At 49.4% G+C, this 20,117-nt stretch overlaps 7 protein-coding genes across 7 annotated transcripts; 2 read left to right on the plus strand and 5 right to left on the minus strand.

Moving 5' to 3' along the window:
* Positions 1-276: 276 nt before the first annotated feature.
* Positions 277-1,992, minus strand: BGZ61DRAFT_370738 (fungal-specific transcription factor domain-containing protein; the record flags this gene model as incomplete). Its single annotated transcript, XM_046242044.1, has 5 exons — positions 277-766; positions 819-962; positions 1,018-1,210; positions 1,271-1,744; positions 1,797-1,992. The coding sequence occupies 5 exons, from the start codon at positions 1,990-1,992 to the stop codon at positions 277-279; spliced, it is 1,497 nt and encodes a 498-aa protein (XP_046095480.1).
* A 797-nt stretch (positions 1,993-2,789) lies between these two features.
* BGZ61DRAFT_370683 (putative benzoate 4-monooxygenase cytochrome P450) lies at positions 2,790-4,529 on the minus strand (the record flags this gene model as incomplete). Its single annotated transcript, XM_046242037.1, has 4 exons — positions 2,790-3,143; positions 3,210-3,498; positions 3,547-4,091; positions 4,143-4,529. The coding sequence occupies 4 exons, from the start codon at positions 4,527-4,529 to the stop codon at positions 2,790-2,792; spliced, it is 1,575 nt and encodes a 524-aa protein (XP_046095481.1).
* Positions 4,530-5,935: 1,406 nt separating this feature from the next.
* BGZ61DRAFT_499833 (uncharacterized protein) lies at positions 5,936-7,661 on the minus strand (the record flags this gene model as incomplete). The annotated part of the gene is made up of 4 exons (XM_046251448.1): positions 5,936-6,921; positions 6,961-7,162; positions 7,267-7,388; positions 7,421-7,661. 4 exons carry the CDS (start codon positions 7,659-7,661, stop codon positions 5,936-5,938), a joined length of 1,551 nt encoding a protein of 516 aa, XP_046095482.1.
* A 349-nt stretch (positions 7,662-8,010) lies between these two features.
* Positions 8,011-10,408, plus strand: BGZ61DRAFT_540295 (uncharacterized protein; the record flags this gene model as incomplete). Its single annotated transcript, XM_046254885.1, has 3 exons — positions 8,011-8,287; positions 8,333-9,182; positions 9,238-10,408. The coding sequence occupies 3 exons, from the start codon at positions 8,011-8,013 to the stop codon at positions 10,406-10,408; spliced, it is 2,298 nt and encodes a 765-aa protein (XP_046095483.1).
* A 1,586-nt stretch (positions 10,409-11,994) lies between these two features.
* BGZ61DRAFT_485965 (uncharacterized protein) lies at positions 11,995-12,921 on the minus strand (the record flags this gene model as incomplete). Its single annotated transcript, XM_046249790.1, has 1 exon — positions 11,995-12,921. One exon carries the CDS (start codon positions 12,919-12,921, stop codon positions 11,995-11,997), a length of 927 nt encoding a protein of 308 aa, XP_046095484.1.
* A 588-nt stretch (positions 12,922-13,509) lies between these two features.
* BGZ61DRAFT_499835 (major facilitator superfamily domain-containing protein) lies at positions 13,510-17,074 on the plus strand (the record flags this gene model as incomplete). Its single annotated transcript, XM_046251449.1, has 8 exons — positions 13,510-13,705; positions 13,760-14,019; positions 14,475-14,505; positions 14,798-14,894; positions 15,312-15,705; positions 15,761-16,027; positions 16,088-16,743; positions 16,858-17,074. 8 exons carry the CDS (start codon positions 13,510-13,512, stop codon positions 17,072-17,074), a joined length of 2,118 nt encoding a protein of 705 aa, XP_046095485.1.
* Positions 17,066-19,364, minus strand: BGZ61DRAFT_433657 (uncharacterized protein; the record flags this gene model as incomplete). The annotated part of the gene is made up of 7 exons (XM_046243925.1): positions 17,066-17,344; positions 17,406-18,110; positions 18,168-18,315; positions 18,375-18,442; positions 18,526-18,742; positions 18,797-19,027; positions 19,108-19,364. The coding sequence occupies 7 exons, from the start codon at positions 19,362-19,364 to the stop codon at positions 17,192-17,194; spliced, it is 1,779 nt and encodes a 592-aa protein (XP_046095486.1). The 3' UTR covers positions 17,066-17,191.
* Positions 19,365-20,117: the final 753 nt, after the last annotated feature.

Consider the following 20,117-nt stretch of genomic DNA (forward strand, 5'->3'; position numbering starts at 1 on the left):
GTATAAGAAAATATCCTCGGAGCAATGCTTACCAATGGAAGCAAGGAAATCAACATATTGCCGCATGCAAATGTGCGCTTTGCTGCTCATGATACTTGAGCCCCCAATGATTTTAAAGGTATCAAGAGTATCCTGAAAGAGAGCCTCAACCTCGGACGCTTTGATACCTAGACTCGAGACAGTTCCACAAGTATTGAACAATATCATCCAAAATCCCAAGAGATGAAGACATAGTGTGAGAGCTTTGTCATTATTAGCACATACGAGCAGAAGCACTCATGTGGGGAGAGCATGATACTTACCTCCGTAATTGCACATCCACCAAATAGCGTTACATCCGAAGAAGGCAGGATTACCGCGGGAAATGAATGAGAGCATCTCGGAGAGCTGCTTAGTTGCCGCAAAGTCGCGCCTCAGCATAGAAACGGAGACGTCTTGAAGTATATCTGAATCATCTGAGTGGGACAATGCGCTCCGTTCCAAGACGCCGCTCAAAAGAGGGCCATTCACCAGTAACACGGTTCGATAGTAATGGATAGACAGCAGAGCTTCGTATTTCCCTGCGCTCATCCCCATGGACGTTGTGCAGGACTTCAGATCCCTGTTGGGAATTTTAAATGGTTGGCAATTCTGACGCCAGCGATCAATCTTTCGTGAAAGATCAAAGGTCTTGGCAGCCACCTCATCGAAGTCGATGTGATTGGAAGCGCTGATGTTGAAATTGTAGACTTCATCCACCGCAGAACCGGTGATTTCATGAAGTGAACTACGGGTTGTAAGTATATTGACAGACAGACCGCAGACAAGAAAACGCCTACATCAGACTCTGGAAGTAGGCTTCCTTTAAAAGGACTGGCGCTGGTTGTCCCGCGTGGTATGGTGGGTCGAGCAGCTTTGCGATGTTTTTTTGAACATGGTTCAGTGGAATCAAACTCGGTCGACCGAGGGCAGAGCTAAGGATCCTTGGTAAATAATTAGCCATGTTGGAGTGTCGCTTGAGTCTTTGAAGCGGAATACCTATCCTGGGTAACAACACCAAGCCAAAGTTTTGCTCGGAGCTGTTTTTCCTCGACAGTCAGGCCCTCGTAGGTCAATGGTGCATGGACTCCCAGTTGGTAGCACATTTTAACAGCAAGGCAATGGGTGGTCCAGCTTGTTATGGCCCGCCTGCTATTTTGCTGAAAGCTGACCAAGAGAATGCACGCCTGGACTTGAAGTACGTCAGTATTGTCAGTCATTGCATGGGCGAAGAAGGATATCGGGGACATACGCGATTCCAGGGTGGACATGTGTTGCGATTCATTCTCCAGCAAGCTGAAAGCGCGTGAATAAAACAACTCAGAAGAAGGCTCGTTCACTGCTAACAAGGCATGCGCAAACACAATGTTGAGCAACGCCCTAATATCCGGTGAAGTTGAAATGCCATCGCCTACTTGCCCACACAACCTGTGAATTTCTTTCATCACGATCGACTCGTTGGTGTACGGTAAAATAGCACCGACGGCGTCGAAGAAACGAGCAGCAAGTTCAAGGGCGACTTGTCTTTCGGGTAATCCAGTTCCGGCATCCATCGGCGTATTTGACAACTGGTATGATGATTGAGACCCCCTGGGTGTCTCATAAGTTTGTTGGCCTCTGATTTGATCTGGCCAGACTGGTTCCAGGTGACGCCGGGCAGTGTTGTAACCGAGGTTCATAATCCCAGCAGTTATGGACTTAAAAAGTGCATGGTTAGAGCTCGGTCCTAGGCGATTTCGGTGAGCTCGAGACGGAGGCCACAATGGCGATCAACTCACCGAAATATCCAATGTCAGTTGCTGGGAGAGGATCGAAGACCCCTGTGGCGCGAACGTCGGGAAGCGATTCGGTATGTGATTGAGCGTACAATGAGTCTGTAGCCGAAACACCACTGTTTGATTGAATGGGAGATGTCTCTTCCTCTGGTTTATTGCTGACGTCCAGTCCGGAACTAAGATTGCTTCTTGGGCCCATAACTTGATGGCCATCATCAGGAGGACAAGATGCAAGAGCCAGCCTTGCTTCAAGCCCCTGGACCCTTAATTTTAAGTCGGATTCGACCCTTGTTCCCTATCTCAGTATGGAGGAAGCGGATGCGAAAATTGGTTGACTTGCCTGCGGCGATTCACACGCTTCTTACGACCGTCTTGAGTATAGACACATTCAATCTCGTCTTTCGCACAACGACCACAAATTGGCCTCTCGCTATCGCACTGGGAAGAGGTAAATCGACAAGGTCATTGATAATTGAAGTTAGTCTACCAAACTTACCTTTGCTTTGGTCTGCCGACAGCCATTGCAGGCGATGGCTGCCCTTGGACGCTTTGTTAGTGGGCGGCTGGTGTGATTCATCGGGATCAACAGTGTAGAAATAGAAAGATAACGAAGTCAAAGAGGAAGATAAAGCAGCTCTTGGATGGGATTCAGCAGGCTTAATAAACACCAGTGGTCCCGCTTTATAGCTTGGGCCGGCACTTCAACGATGCGGGGAAACATGTGGGGTGCGTGGAATCGCCTTGGACAAAGGTTGGGTAGGTAGATACGAAGTACAGAGATTGCACTGGCACTGGTGAGCTTGGCCTTGCCGTAGTAGGATATTAATAATATTGGGAAGTAGATTCCCAGTGCCCTGGGACCGTACGGTACTAGATACAGAGACATCGCATGGTACTTCACTGGAACTCGGGATTACAGGCTTTGCACTGTATACTTCATTATGAGCAGACCCAGCTGAATGACTAGCAATAGAAAAATCTACTATATATCTGCATCTACTCCCTCACTTTCGCAGTGACTAGCAGCGGGTGCTCGAGATCGCTGATACCCACACTAATCATTCCCGGGAGCTGTCCATAAAACTTGCCGCTGGCCACCTCTTCCCTCTCTTGCGGATCAGCAAGCTGGAACTCGAAGTGTCGCAGCAATGTGCTGGCCAACTTGTAGATGTTTGTTTGTGCCACCGTCTTCCCAATGCATTGGCGACCACCCAGGCCAAAGTGCATCAAAAGTCGCGCTCGCTGGGCCATTTCCGGTGTCTCCCATCTTTCAGGGCTGAATACGTTGTGGTCCTGGCCCCAAACTTCTGGATTATGGTGAAAGGCATGGTTGCAAATCGCCACAGAGGTCTAATTGTCACCAAGACCAAGGTCAGCGAATATTGAACATGAACATGAATTAGCACTATCGCTTACGCCTTGTTTGATGTGTCGCCCAGCTATAACAACCCCTTCAGGAGCGACGACTCGCCGTGCTAGAGGCATGGTAAACACTGGAGTCAGGCGGAAATTCTCTCTGACGCACTGGCGAAGATATAGCAAGGATGCCTCTGCTTCTGCGACCGAGTACGCTGGCTGGTCGGCATCGAGGGGCTTCAAGTTATTGTCAATCTCTGACACGCACTTGGCCATAATTTCTGGAGCATGTAGAAGATGATACAGGAGAAGCGTGGTAGTGGCACTCGTCGTATGAGTTCCCGCGATTCTTTTCCCGTTAGTCTGCAAATGGACGGAACGCAAGGCATTGACTCACATAAAGCCAAACGCTTCTGCCTCCAGGTCGGACTGCGCAAGGCGCTCACCGGTGTCTGGGTGAGTCGCCAAGATCAAGTTGGTAAGAATGTCTTTCCTCTGGCCTTTAGCGTCATTAACTCCCTCGAGGTCTTTCACCCGCCGCTGAACGCACTCCGCCGCGAGTTTTGCGCAAGCAGCGCGACCCTTGAACAAAGCTTGCAAACCAGCATGCGGAACCACCGGAAGCCAGACGCGGAGAGTTTTGGTCATCGCCGGCCAAGCACCAGTCACTGCGCCAAGGAGACTGTGTTCGACGACTGGGGGGATTCGCGACTCGTCATCCGAAACTTGGATCCCAAAGGATTGACTGAATGCAAGCTCTCCAAGAACGTCAATCACGTAGTACTGGAGTACCTTCTTGAGGTCGAACACCTCGTTTCTCTCTGCGAAGCCGCTTATCTTCTGACGCAAGATTTTGATGTTATCGTCCAGATACTGCTCTACACCCTTGATGTAGGACATGGAAAAACTGTGGGACATGTGTCGTCTGCGGATGGAATGCATCTGCCAACCAGGTCAGCCTCTTGGGGAGATTGGGGACTCTAGCGGTCTCACATGCTCATCTCGCATCCCAAATACATTGGGAGTTTTGGCGCCGTAAGCGTCGTAAAACTCCGTCTTTGGCATGTTTTTGCCTCCTCGCTGATATATGATCGCAACTGCCTCCTCAGCAGTAATGCTCAACTTGTCTGGTCCATATCGCACAAAAGGGCCATGTTTTTCATGCAGCTCGGTCAGGCAATATGGCTGCTTCAATGAGAGAAATTGGAAAACTTGCCAAAGGTCGGTCAATGATGCCCAAAATGGTCCCGGGTATGAAGCCAATGGATGAAAGTAGCGTTGATGAATGACGTAAAATGCGAGGCCTCCGACAAGCAGGGAAAATAAGGCAATTCCATACGGAATTGTACTTTCAAAGGCTACACCGAGTAAAGAGGTCATGGTGGCTTCAATTGACGGGCCTCTAGTCACGATGCAGAAGATAACTTGGTCCAGCCGAAGCCAACTTCCCACACCATACTTATCACTGTACAAGTCCGCATTGCACCCCACCATTTCCTACTACCTGTTGTCGCTTTCTCCGACACATCCGGAAAGGTTTAAACATATCTAGGCGCATCTATCCAATCGGATCTAACGTAGCCGACATTGGCTCCGACGTAGGTGATTGGACGAGTCTCCGCATTTTCCGTCTCCAGGAACATCCCCCTCGCAAATCCCCATGTATGACTAGGGAGCTCGGTGACAGTGACCAAGCCCGACCAAGAGTTATTGTTAACCCTATTGGAAAGGGCCTTGATGCCTTCCGCTCGTGTAATTGCGGATACCTTGTCGTCGGGCCCGGAATCGGCGCAGTATCAATGACAGGATAGTCCTTGGATCGAAGACAATTACCAAAATTTAGCAGCGGACACTCCCGGATCGAGAATATGAAGAGACGTCGGCTGCCCTCACCATGCCATCTCATTTTGTTTTCTTTCTAACCATCCAGCTCATTCAACATGGATTCCACCCTTTTTCCGTCTCTGCCTCTAGAGCACGAGACCTTCCTCGGTAAAGGGGTAGAGGGTCTCGGGATCCTCCCGGATCTTTCCTTCCTGTTAGACGCTGGTTCACCTTCTCTGAACACCCAGCTCCTTGAGCCAGGGCCCGATCTCTATGAACGACTCCTCCACACTTTCGACCACACTAGGCTAGATACTCCCCGAGAGTCTTTTGCCTAGTATTGACGGTTTGATGCTATGCGGAGTTACGGTCAGGCTATTACAATGCCTATTCACGAAGCACCGAGATCTTGGTGGGTTCATCTTTAGCTAGTTCACTGATGTCTACAGAACTTGGACTGAATCACAACAGATTTGCAACGGCTGGTATCATGCATCGACAGCTCCCAACAGAATGCTGGCTCGGCTGCCGATCTCCGTTGCTAGATCCGGTCAATCTTAAGCTTGGCCGAGTACTTGTATGGTGCCCTTGGATTGATGCGGAAGGGCTCTGTGTCTCGGCCCAGGAGCAGCCATCTCGGCTCACGCTGTGCACTATGTCATCCTGTTCTGCTGTTCACTTACCACCAGGTGGCCTTTATGTAAAAGGTAGTGTGAAAAGTTGTCAGATATTTAGGTAAAATTGTGTATATTAATAATTGCACTAGTCGATCAATGAGAATTACCTGAGGTCGAAGAACCTAACGATAAGATTCACTGAGTCGTATAGCTCTTTATACACAAATAAAAGTGCTACCTGTTTCGCTATTATTCAATATGCATATTGTAGGCTTTCTTCCCTGCGCTTTCTCTCCTTTCTCGGACAAGACGCTTAGTTAAATGTTTTGGAGCGACTTTAGCAGTCTAGCATCCTGAAGTAAGCTGCTGCAGTGGCTTGATGACATTTTCGCAATAGCAGCTCTGGAAATTCCCATCCCATGCAAGATTGCTCTTGACACTATAGTCAAGGCATCCCTGGATAGACTTCACTTGGTCCGGAAGTAGTCTCTCTGTCCTCTCTTCTGCACTCATTCGTAGCCAATTTCTAGCTCCAGCCATCCGTTCCCCATCCAAGCTCATTCGTCCTTTGCCATACTTTTCCGCCCAGGTCTCGAGAGATTTGTGATGAAGGATCTCCAGCAGCAGAATAGCCAACTCGAGCATGGTTGATTGAATGACCTCGGTGTTTAGATCCGGGAGGCATTTGTGGGATTGGAGCACAGAGTCCTCAACCGTCTGTTCCAAGTATGGAGTGAAGACTGTTGAATATGATCCGTCTGTAAGTCTTCTTGGGAACTTGATCGTTGTGCTATTCCAATGAGTGGTGCACCAGACTGTTGGCCTGAGCTGCAGTACAGATGATACAACGTCTAAGGCCAGCATGGTTTGATCGAAGGGAAGCATTCGAGCTTCGTAGTTCTCTGCTGTATCTCGTAAAAAATCTGCCAGGGTTGTGCATGTGTTGTATGGCTCGTGAGGTCTGTCTCCTTCCAAAAGCTCGAGGGCGTCTGACGTGAGTCTTAAAGTAAGGACTCGGCCCCGTGTTCTAGCGCGTTGAGCGTCCTCACAAATGCTCTCGATCCAAATGCAGGCAGGACTGGATTCCTGGTATGCCGTAACCGTGATACTGGGGACTCGAAGATTGCCGGCCCGTTCTGCCTTGGGTTTAGTTGGGGTTTGTAGAAGGTCAGCGTAATGGGCAGCGATCTCGACTTCCTGGAGAATATCCGTCTCAATGGGGAAACAGAACCTGAAGGCAGTGGGAGTATCTTGCGCTGTTTGGATGGGGCGTATCCGAATCCTATGATCGAGGCGGAGCAAGACAGAATGTAGGTCGTGTTGATGGCAAGCTCAACATTTACAAGCCGCCTGGTATAGCAAGGTGGCACTCCTTCCGACTCTGGTGAATTCCAGAGCTAGCGTAGCGGAGCTGTTTGTCGGTTGCCTTGCCTCCCATTCTCGCTTTGACTTGACGCGCTTGATGAGCTTTCCGAGCGAATACCTCTCGGTGCCGAGATCTTTGACTGGTGCATCCAAACTGTCTCTGTCGATTGAGAATTTGGCTTTCACTTTGAAAGGCATTGAAACAGGCTCTGCCTGGCTTGTATGAACGATAGCTACCAGGTCATCTTTCGGTACCTGAACGCGAGGGTGAGAATAGTCAACTCAGTTCGAGGTGCTCGCTCGAAGCTTACATTTGCTGGCCGAACAATGTGATGGAGATTTGACGCGATTTTCTTCAAACATTCCTCATAATTTGTCAGAATTTTGAGAAAATCACCAAAGACATGTCCCATGTAGTCTTTGACTTGGATTCCTGTTCTTGCGTCCTGGAGGATCTTGACGCACTCCTCCTGTCTGGATCTTCAGCCACGAGAATCTCGAGAATCTTGGCTTCGCGGAGGAGATCGAGGATGTCAAAATAAAAATTCCTCTGGTGGTTCCTGAGCTCGTGAAGCAAGTCGTCGAGAAGGCCGCGTGACTTGATGAAACTCGCGAGCAAACCCCGCTTTTGCTTGTAGTCTGAGATGGCGCTGATCACGATGGGGAGGACCCCGAGAACAATACCTGCCACCTCGAAGCCCGACATGCTTGATTGTGTTTCGTCAGTGGGAGCTGTTCAAGTAAGTCCGCTGCAGAATAGCTGGGTTAACATGACGTGATGGATGGGAAGGAGAAGCAAGTTCGATGCTTCTTTCAGCTGAGGCCTGAATGATGACCTGTTGATTGATGCCTAATCACGGTGCAGCCAACTAGCCAAACACCATTGCAGCTCATTTGCACTTTCATGCCGCTGAGGCGGGGTATCTAATGGGCTTTCCTTATCGTATTCGCGCCTTCGAGATCTTCATCACGACATCATCAAGGCCGCAATACGCTCAACACCGCTCATGAGCGAACCAGTTTGTTGTGAATCTAGGCAAGCATATCGTGTGACAATGGCGGAGCCTCAGCTTGAACTCCAGCCTCTTGGACGCTGCATTCTCTCAACATTCGTGGCCTTGGCCGACGCGCCGTGGGATGACGGCAAAAACAGTGATTTACCTTCTAAGAGTCGAATCTCAACTCAATATCAGAGGTTCATACTGTGGGCTCGCAGTCTGGGCATGAACCAGGTGGGACATGCGTCGCTTGACTACCGTGTCCGAGATGCGCCCGTCGTCAAAGCCTCCTTGGCCGAACTATTAGGAGAATTGAAGGAGCATCTGGAGAATTGTGAGTAATAGATCTAACAGTCCATCGACAAGCTGACCCTGATAGTGGCCTCGATTATCCTGGGCGACCGACTGCCCCTAGAACAGGACGCCAGCAGCCATCAAACAGGGGCAGCGTATTCGAGTGATGACGGTCTTTCGGACGACGAGTCCTCGCTGTCGTCTCTCGGCAGCATTGGATCGTTCAAAGAAGTCGAGTTCAGACTGGAAAGCATCGCCAAAAGGCTAGACTCGCTCTACGAACTTGCATCACGGATCCGCAGCCCGCGCACCCGACTTCAACGACCTGTCAAGGACCTGTACAAGCACCTTCCTGAAAAAGATCGAACAGGTTACATCGAAGCCCAAAAACAGATTGAGATCTCGCGAGTCGCTTACGTGCAGCAACAGAAGTTGCAGCAAGACTTCACTGATGAGCAACTCTGTGAACTTGGGCTGAGCAAGGACCAGCTTCTCACAGATTATGGTTCAGCGAACAACTGGTTGATTCAACGAACTGGCATTGCAAACTCTCGAAGGAGACAACAGATTGCTTACTGGAAGAAACATGCCGAGATACTGGGCCGTGACATGGCAGAGATGCAGCTGCCAACAACCACCGATGAGCAGAACAAGAGAGTTACGCAAGTCCATGCCTCAGAGAATGTTGGCAAGAAGCTTTATGATCCAAATTCAATCGCAACATCAGCGACAAGGGTCAATTCGGACGCCCCAGGACTTGGCGACACCCAATCTGTGATATCAACACATAGCCGTGTCTCCACAGTAATCGGCCCAAAGGGAGAGATTCTGACATGGCCATCGCCTCCGAAGAAGCTGGTTGAAACCAAGTACTTCTCCTGCCCCTACTGCTGCGTTCTGTGCCCCGAGGCATATCTTGTTCCTGACAAGTGGCGGTAAGCACCATGGACTTGTTGAGACTAGACGAGCTTGACGATGACCGATGAGCAGAGTACACCAGACCCATGACCTTCAGCCTTATCACTGCACGTACGAGGATTGCAATGATCCCAACCGGGTTTACGGGCTGCGACAGGACTGGATCGACCACGAGAATCAACACCGCCGCGTATGGCACTGTCACATCCATGGGAAAGAATTCGAAACGCAGCCCGACTATTTACGGCATTTACACGACAAGAGACACGAGCACAAGCCAGAGGATGGATTGCCGGATATGGTCGCTGCCGTCGTCGGATCATCCTCAAAACCCCATCGCGACTGTCCCTTTTGTCCCACAGCGTTCTCTGATGTTCCAACCATGCAGAGGCACGTGACGTATCACCTAGAGAGGCTCGCGTTATACGTTCTTCCAGATATCGAAGAGCAGGAGGGGGATGAGTTGGTCTCTGACCAAGCTTCTTACAGCCAAAGGCCTGTGGAAAAAAAAGGACGACAAGAATCAATCGCCTACGACTTCCCTGAAGAAGATGAAGTGTCCCTCTTGGAGTTTTTTGACGACCAGAGATCTGAGGAGACTTTTCTGGAATGGCAAGAGGGCCAAGACCTTGATAAAAATCTGAACACTGAAGAAAATGAGGTGTTTTTCTTAGAGATTCTTGACCGCCGGACGTCTGGAAACACTCCTCTGGGACAGCAAGAGGCCCAAGGCTTGGATAAAAATCTGAACTTGATGCAGCCAGCTGGACCTGAAACGAAAACGGGCGTTATCATGACGTGGCTGTCGAAAGTTGCCCCCGATGGAATGCACCTATTGTCGACTCCCGAACCACACAAGTTCAAGTGGAGCGAGACCAGTCGACACGGTGAGCTGGACTATCTTCGAGCGGAAAAGATACAATTAGAGGAGGAAAGAGATATGCTCAACGATATACTCGCCGGCGAAGAAGCCCATCTTTACAACCCCGAGGAACAAAAGAAACAGATAGAGGCTGCACAAAGCCGTCTACCCTATATTGACGAAAAGATCCAAGTCATCAATCTGAAGATCCTTATTATACGCGAGTCTGAATATAGTTCTCGTGTTCAACATTGGGAAAGAGAGCTTAAGCTTGCAAATATGAAGGTAGAGTTATATGAGATGGATGGCCCTGAGTATAAGCGGGAGGAGCTGGAGGCTGCTATTGCAAGGTTTGATGGTGAGATGGCAGGACCGGCCTAGCTTACATATAGCAAACTAGAGTTGTCTCTATTATTTTAATTTATTGAATATCATTAAGTAAAGCTAGCAAAAACTAAACAAACTACAGATATTTCATTTTCAGCCTATAAGTTAGATAACTTAATATTACTTTCTGGTATTTATTTTTGCATACATCAAGTACCTACACTGTAGAATCTGAAATCAAGATAAGTAAACAGAATAGCTTCACTGCCTTCTGCAGGGTAAGTTAATTTAACCGGCCTACAATTCTTCAGAAAGCGGCTGTGTTGAAGACCTACAGCTACCCAATGATGTCTACAGCACACTACCAATTTATAAGCTCAGCACTACCAATTGTAAGTACTATGGCTATTACAAGCACAAATGTACACAGGGTTGCTGAAAAAGGTCGAGATAGATAGAATAGACAAGTCGTAAAGGTGGGGAGGACCTTAGTATTACAACTGTGTTGGCAGTGTGCAGAAGTAAACATATTTAGAACCCTAAAATAAGATAAATGTTAAAGCAAACCTAACCGTTACGCTCCCAGGCAAAAGATTGATGGCAATTGTAGCAAGTAACAAGGCGCACCAGCTGACGTATTAACTGTCCAGAGGACCAGGTTATGACACCCCCCTTGGAATATTCTTACATATGCTAAGCACATTTCGCTATAGCTATTCTGCCTCTGCATATCGGCCCTAGCGTAAACATATAGACTCAAAAGAAGCTACATGGAGCAGCGTATTTAGAGAGATTATGTCCTTAAAATTTATTTCAATATAATATATCCCTTTGAGTACTGTAAAACATTATCAAAAGCATGTCGCAGCTGTATTCAATCGGCATCCTCATTCACACCTAATTTGTGGCAATCGCCGACATTCGTGATCTACTTACATCAGGACACGAGTTTGGCGCCCCTTATTAGCTGGCTAGTCAGACCTATCACATTATGCGTAAGCTCTCAATTTCAACGACTACACATTTTCACGGTAATCCCGAGGTGACGATCCTGATGGGAATTCATTGATTGATGGGAATTCATTGATGATCGGTAATGAAATCTGAATTGAGAGTTGCTACCTCCCCACAAACCACGGCACCATTATCAGGGACCAATCTGTAATACATTTATCGAAGCCTTGATCCATACACTCTGCAATTCCGATGTTGGCTTAGGGTAGTATAACATCAAAGACCATATTCCGACCTCACTAACTGACATACCAATTTCTGACCCAATTATTTGTCAATTTGAATCCTATCCTAAGAGCTATGTTATTAATTTCCTTCTTCTACTTAATTAATATTTAGTAAATCTGCTGAACACTGCAGCTACTTCCTGCAATCGACATTATATTTCCCACTACCTTGGTCAGCTGAACCGGTCGAGTTTGAGCCCCCCACGTCGCTATTCCCAGTATTGTCACTCTCATGCGGCTGTGTCCAGCCTAAAAGGCTAGTAACACATCTAATTAATGAATTGGACGGGTAGAAAGATTAAGACAACAAGGCTAATTCAGACACCGGGCTTATCCACACACACAATATCTATGCTACTGCATTATACAACTCCCCAGAGTCAAAGCTCGCTCGCAGCTTCATCGCGCGACAAAGGCACTGTCACGCTTCAACCACCCCTCGACATCCTTGATGTTCGGATGGATGCCCTTAGCTAACTGCATGTCCACATTGTAGCCATCGTCCTTGAACCAGTCCAACATCACACCAACTTCCTCCACTCCCGCCTTGAGAGCCTTTCCTAGCAGCCCAAAGGTCGTGCCAACACCACTGCCCGTGATATTTTTGAACCTCTGGTTCAGTTCTTCAAAGGTCAACTCCTCTCCGGCAAGCCCTATGGCCTGTTTGTCGAACCGTGCCGGATCGTGGAAGGCCTCGGCTGCGAAGACGCCAATGTCGGAAGTGGCAATCCACTGCAATGGCTTATCCTTCACTGTATTGCGCAAGCTCGTCATAAAAACTTTGGCCTGGAAGCCCGGCGTGATATTGTCCATGAAGATGACAGGACGCAGGATTGTCCAGCCCATGCCGCTCGTCCCGTTTGCCGTCGTGTCACGGAGGTGGTGTTCAATCTGATGCTTCGACTTGAAATGCGGAATTGGGGTTGGGTTGTTCCAAGACCGCTCGTTGCCTCCGCGATCGACGCTGCTGTACACAAAATGCTTTACATCATTCTTGATGGATTCGTCGATGAGCGCTTTGCCTTGGCGAATTTCCCCCTCGAACGTCGTACCCTTCGTTACCGCAGCCTGGACCGAGTAAACACCCCAGATTGGGCCGGAAGCAACCTTCTTCGCGGCTCGAAACAGTGACTGCACGTCGTCAAGGTTTCCTTCGACAAGTTTGATTGAGGACGAATTCTTGGTCAAGCGCACGGCTGACGGCGACTGTGCATTGCGCGTCACGGCGAGGATGTTGAAATCTTGGGAGAAACGAGCGAGGACGGCTTCGACAACGCCGCCGCCTTGCTTGCCGGTGGCACCAGTAATTAGAAGATTGCGAGCCATTTCGATGGCGGGAGGTAAAGTAGAGGAGATGTAAGCGTAAAATATTTGTGATGCAAGTAGATAGCGAGGAAGTGGATTGTATTTAAAGACAACTGATACGAATAACTGGCTGGGAAGATTAATAAATTGGAGTTTTATTCGTAACTTACCATGGTGTATTGCGATTTCTCCGACTTTGTTAGCACGCACTAAAGCGCTGTTACTTGGAAACACCGAAGGCCCGCTCAAGGCCGGTGCCGAAGACATCATAATTGAGTCCCACCGCAAATCGGCCTCCGCTGTTCAGCCTACGGTCGACTTACAAACCCCGGCCAATGTCCGTCCCTGTTGTTTGCTGATTGGAATTTGTCAGCCCTGGTGCTTTTCAGCCGTCACTGAACTCTCTGAGGGTTTCTCGAGTAATCGGCAACATTTCTCCCCAGGGCATCCGGTCTGAGAGAGACTCGTATAAGGGTAGCTACTTGTTATTTTACGGCTTGTTCTTCAGTTCACCCAAAGCTCTCGCCCAGTGCATCCCCGTTAGAAATCCAGCAGCAGCAGCTTCGATCTATTTGTTTTTTACAACTCTATTGTTTCAGTCTTGCAAACATGTTGCTTTCTACCTTTTTTCTCGTTGCTAGCAGTATCGGAGCCACGGTAGCCACTCCTAAGCCTCCTACTCTCGCATACCTCTTCCGGATGAACCTTACCCTCAGTTCAACCATCAACACTGGGGCAGGTCCGGCAGGAACTCGAGTCGCCATCCCCATCACTGGTGGGACGTTGTCAGGCCCCAAGGGCAATGGTATGCGATGATCTCAAAAGATGAACGCTGTTGGTCATTGTTAACTATTCGAAGGCACTGTTCTTCCTGTGGGAGCCGACTTTGGTGCGTTTGATGCCTTGGGAAATTTCAATGTGGACTCCCACTCCGTGGTAAAGATGGATGACGGATCGTACATCTACACTCACTCGACTGGGCCACTGATCTCTGGCCCTACTGCTCTGGACAGAGTCAAGTTTGAGACGGGAAGCAGCAAGTACTCTTGGCTCAATGAGATCCTCGCGGTAGCCGTCACCGATTTCCCGGGTCCTTGGGTTACCCTTGACGTCTGGCAGGTGAATCCTAGTTCCTAAGAGCTTGGATCTCATCATCAAGGCGGAATGTGAGAGTTAGTTGAAACATCCAAACCCAAGAAAGACTTGCCATAGACCGCTTGCTATGATCTGGAGGAACATGGTTGAATTAGTCTCTGAGGGAGATAAGAATGGAGAAGTTGAAGGCGGTGGTTATTGAGCTGGGTTTCATTCCTCATGTACATATATATATAAATGTAGGTAGTAGACATCAATGTTCAACTTTGATATTGCATTAGAGTAAGAGAAAGCCCGACAGTCTGAAAAACTCCAACAGTCAAGTTTTCTATCACAATCATGCTGTATTTTTTTCTTAAATGATTACACCAGTCGAAAGAAGCGCCATCTACGAGTTCTTTTTCATCGTATTTTGTTCGTACCATTTTTCTCAGGTCTTTCCTGTCATTTACACCTCGGGCAATTTATTACATATCAAGCCGCCTCTTTTGCGGGGAATTAATTTCTCGTGTAGCATCATTTTGATACCGCCGACAAATAAGCAGTGGCATTTATCAATAGCTCGATACCGGAGACATAGGCTGGTGCTGGTTTCCGGGTAGGGAGAATGAATAATTAGTTCTATAGCTGGGATAAATGAAGCGGCTGCATGGAAATTATGTACGGGAACACCAAGAAAAAGCGAGAGAGTATGGTATACCGCCAAAGGTGAACTACCCACGAGTGTCTGCAGCAACCGCAAGGAGATGCATCATGGAAAGCTACAGGGTCAGGGTATCTGCGGTGGAAGAAAAGAGAGGAGACCAGATCGGACTGATCGCGGCCCGCCGGTATTATCTTCAAGACCGGTCGGACCGACCACGGCCTAAAGGGGTTACGGTCAAGACCGAACTTACCAGGTTATTTGCAGGGATCAAGACGTTGGACAGTGCCACAACGGATCCTCTCGGTCCCGGCAGCGTGCAATATGACCGATCTGATGTCGTGCTGACTTGATCGAGATGCTTCCCCGTATCATGTACAATGCATTGCTGGAGGCTCGGTGGCCGACACCCACCCAGCAACTGTCATGGCAACAAGAGGCCGTTAGAGTATCGGCTAGCCATGCCGGTAAAGAACCATCGCTGCGGCATCGCAGCTGCTTTTTAAGTATCCCTTGCCGTAAGTATAATTCCAGGCGAGTCCCTAAAAGTCAACCTTGTCCCCGTTGCTTAACGGGAGAACAGGAGACACGCTCCGTGCACCTGAATTATCTCGGCGTATTCGATACCGTTAAGGTCTTGCGGCGAGGTCTTCCTGTTTGCTTCAAGTTACAGTCCCTATCCCCCGATTACGCCCCGTGCTATGGCGTCCGACTGTCGAAGCTCCACGCCTCCCTTGTCGTTTGTCCCCGGGGACAGTTCTACCAACGATCAAAATCGGGATCCTCGCCCTTCATCCGAAACCGTCATGGCCGACGACCCGGATCAAGAAATTATGATGGGACACGATACGAACCGCAAAATAGTCGGTTGGGACGGCCCAGATGACCCAGAAAACCCCATGAATTGGCCAAACCGGAAGAAGTGGATGGTTACAGTCTCCTTGGGCATGTTAACATGGGTTGTCACGTTCGCGAGCAGCATTTTCAGCACAGCGACACTGCCCGCTGCCAAGGAGTTCGGCGTGTCGACAGAGGTCATGACTCTAGGCACAAGCTTATTTGTCCTGGTGTGTTAGCTTGCGGCTACAGGACGGTGTCGCTGTGTATCTAATCGATTGATAGGGCTTCGCTTTCGGTCCTCTTATATTCGGCCCCATGTCCGAGGTATATGGCCGCAAATATCCTCTCTTCCTTGGATACTTTGTCTTTGCACTCTTCCAGATCCCTGTGGCCACGGCCGAAAATGTTCAAACCGTCCTCGTCTGCCGATTTCTGAGCGGGTTGTTTGGTTCGTCTCCCCTTAGCGTTGTTGGCGGCGCACTGGTTGACTTTTGGCCCCCCGTCGAACGCGGCATTGCCATGAGCATTTTTGCTGGTGCGAATTTCGTTGTGAGTCTCCTTCCTTCGTGTCATGTCAACGGCTTTAGAGCTCACAATCTGGTTGTTTAGGGTCCTGTTGCTGGTCCCATCATGGGTGCCTTTATAACCCAAAGTTCACTGGGCTGGCGGTGGACAGCGTACATCACAGCCATCATGGCAGCTTTGTTCGGTCCAATTGCATTCATTACGGTTCCTGAGACGCTAGAATCTTGCCTGCTGACTAGGAAAGCTCGTTCAGTCCGTCTCTCGACCCAGGACTGGGCAATGCATGCTGTTGCAGAAGAAACACCTGTCGATCTCGGTGAGATGGCCCACAGAATTCTGGTCCGGCCACTTGCAATGCTAGTGCTCGAGCCAATTATCATTTTCGTGACCCTTTACATGTCATTTGTATACGGTCTCATCTACCTTTTCTTTGAAGCATATCCCGTATCCTTTCATGAGGATCGCGGGTGGAAGAGCGGTGTTAGTGCTCTTCCATTCTTGGCCATCATAGTTGGCGTCATACTCGGGGCCGTCATCATTGTCATCTTCTCCAAGACGCGCTTTACACGGATTATCAACGAGAAGGGCCGCTTGCCACCTGAGCAGCGGCTACTCCCCATGATGATTGGCGGAGCATGTTTTCCGGTTGGGCTTCTCTGGTTCGCCTGGACGTCGAACCCTCGCATTTCATGGGTGCCACAAGCACTGGCCGGGGTTCCGCTAGGAATGGGTGTTATGCTGTGTGTATTGTCCACTCGACATGTTTGCAATATGGCTTGCTAATTTTGCACTCGCAGCATCTTTCTCCAAGGCCAAACCTACATCATCGACAACTACCTGATGAATGCAAACAGCGCCCTCGCTGCCAACGCCGTAGTGCGGGCACTGTTCGGTGCAGGATTCCCCATGTTCGCGGCAGCCATGTACAAAAGGCTGGGGGTTGATTGGGCAACTAGTGTTCTTGGTTTTATCGCTATAGGGCTTTTCCCAGTTCCCATTCTTCTCTATATATTTGGAGAGAGAATCAGGAAACTTAGTCGATATGCTCCTAATGGCGGCCCTCCAAAATAAGTATCAACAAAGACACTCATAGTTAGACCTTAATAATACGTTGTACAATATTAACTCCCGAGGCGGAATGCCTTACACAACAACCGGTATGCTCTCGCCACCCAGGCTAGAGTGCACTTATAGTCCCATATACGCCTCTATTCGGTTTGGTGAGCCTGAGTAATCATCCATCCTTGAAGGTAAAATTGAACAGAAAGTAATGTGCGCTGATGCCTTGTCTCGTTTGGCGAGAATAGGTACCGACACGGATGTTGGTGGGAGTTCTTGTACCTGTTTTCCCGTCATCAATAAAGTCAAAATAGGAAATTGTCCATTGTGTCTGCTCTCTTACTCTGTCCAAAGTGCTCGAGTCCATTCCGACCTGTCTCATCCCTGTCGCAAGCTGTATTGCTAGCGAGCGCGAGAACGGGTCCTTCTCACCAGCGCCGGCCATTGCACCAAGAAGATTATGGAGATTATGCTCGCTCTGTCGACTTTGGGTTTGCATGTAGTCTTCTAAAAATATCAAGGATCCAAGATAGGCAGAAAATACTAAGAAATGGTCGTTCATGGCCCCTTGAATGTCGCCGCTTGACTTTAGGGCGTTTAGTATTTGCTCTGCCGAGGGCAGAAGCCGGAGTCTGCTGTCTGCAAACAGGTCTACTGAGAGGCCGAGCTCTCTTATCTTAGCTAACGCTGCTCGGTGTATGCAAATAACGGACGTGTGAATACCGACGTTAACAACAATAGCGTTTCGGTTCCACGCGCACTGGGGGAGGCGCAGGCTCTCCGGGAGGTACAGAATCATGTTGGATAGGTCGGCGTCAATCCCTCGCTGTCGGGTCCAGTAAGGACCGTCCGTGGTGTTCTCGACATCGTCATGAGAGAAGGACCGGAATGTATGTTCGAGAGTTCTGTAGAAAGTATGGGCTGTGAGCACCTTGCCAGCAAAGGGAGAATAGGAAACGGTCCCTCGGAGGGCGTCTCTGAGCCATGGAGTCGGCTCGTTGGTTCCCATGTCGAAGGCTTCGTCCGAAGCTGGTAATCGAGTTTCGATCTGTATTTAATTGATGCGTCAGCCTTTTGCGCTTCTCAACCTAGGCAATTTACTCACATCTTTATCGTTAATCAGGGCCGGCCAACTTGTAATACCACTCACGAAACGATCTGAGCAGAAGACGACCCACCAAGTTCTCCTCCGCTCCTCTGCCTCAAAATAATCTCTCGGTGGCTGAAGCGGAGGGTCCGTCGGCTGCTGTGGGCTGTCGAGGCGGTGCAACCATAGCATCTGGGCCATCCGGACACTCTTGGACAGACTGACAGACGCGCGAGAGAAGATGAGGTGTTGTGACTCGAACGATCCCAGTAAGCACCAACACTGCGTATGGGCTATGGTGGTAAAGTATTCTCCTTGGCCCTGGCCGAAAGGTCAGGATTGCGTCTCGCTCAACCGTGTCGGGATATACACTCACCTTCATCTCATCCGCCTCGGCATATCGCCTAGAGCGCTCGTAAAATGGCATGGCCAGATGTGTGAACTCCTGACGTGTTGTTGCGGCCAGAGCCAAGACGGCGTATTGCAAGGACATCGGCGGACGCATGTGGCAAGGTCGACGTAGAGATGCCGTGTAGCGCGCGCGGTGCAACATTGGAGCGTCTTGGCTGAGCTCATCAAAATACAAGGCAACTCTATGATGGCAGTTAGCATTGTCGACTTCTGCTACGGCAATCCAGAAGGCTCACAGTCGTTCAGTCAAATGGGAGGGTGGGAGCTGCTCGAATTGACCAAGCCCAATCAATTCGTTTCCCGGAGATGGGACCTCCTGTGATGACATGGCCATCATTGGGATAAAAGGGACGTCATCCGGCGCCGGCCCGTATAAATCCGATTGGTTGATGTCTGTCCAGTCCAGATCAAGTCGGTCTTCCTCGCCAAGGGAGACGGGGTCATTGAGTAGCCCGTTTGCTCCACCGCTTTGTTCGAGCATTTCCTCTAATCGAGCTTCAAGAAACAATCAGTTGACACAGTCCATTAAGAACGGTGTCACGGAAACCTACCTAGCCGAGTCTCCAATGTGCCAGCAGGGTTCTTCTTCCGTATCATTCGCTTCTGTCGCGATGTTGGGAACACACATTCGTCCCCCAGTCGGACGCATCGACTGCAGTTCGGCTTCAACCGATCACACTTCACCTTCCGGCCCCGACATTGAAAGCAGGAGATGGCCGAGGCTTGGCCGCTCTCCCTGCCCGACTGAATACATGCATTGCTGTATGATGAAGAGCCGGTTCTGAACGGTATCTCGTGCGCCATCTTGAGTCAAACAAGCCCGAGCTTGTGGCCGACAGCAGATTGGAACTGAAGATTGGTGATACTGGATGTTTTTCCCCCGTGAAAGCAACGAGAGGTCTGATGTCGTTAATGGCCACTCCAGCTTTGCCGGCAAGATGAGACGAGAAATGTGAGAAGATGAACTGGATTCCTGGAGCAAGGATGGGGTAGAAGCTACAGAATGCTGTGTCACCGCGCGCGCGTATTACTCAGCCAAAGAAAAAGTCGCCTCCTTTCTCTCTCGGCAATTGCAGACTAATCTATGTACGATGTAGTGCTTTATGCACAGATGTTGACACCATGGTAGGCGATCGTTCCTCGTTACATGAATATGCACATCCGTAAGGCCTCTGGCGAAATAGAGGGCCTATCCTTGGGAATACCGAAATGGGCTTCTTGTCCGTCCAGAGCTTGGAACAGCGCGATTACACTCAGCTCGACCCCGTGTTTCATTGTTGATACATGTAGTCATTTGCTTCGTTGATCTGTTCATGAGGGAGCTCGGGGTAGGGTGCGATGTTCCTCGTCCAACAGATGGTCAAACTTGGCCAATTATTAGCCAACGACCGGAAGACTTGCAGAGAAAGGAAATGCCAGTCCCAACAAAGAGCATGCGGATGACCTGGTTGCTCACATTGTTCACTATGGATTTCAGCTTCCTGTGAGAAATAGGGGGGAAAAAATAAAATTGAAATGGGAGTTTTTAAGGATATGAGAATAGATGTTTCTGCCCTT

This window comes from Ilyonectria robusta (assembly GCF_021365365.1).
Source record: "Ilyonectria robusta strain PMI_751 chromosome Unknown BGZ61scaffold_42, whole genome shotgun sequence".
Classification (NCBI taxonomy): Eukaryota; Fungi; Ascomycota; class Sordariomycetes; order Hypocreales; family Nectriaceae; genus Ilyonectria; species Ilyonectria robusta.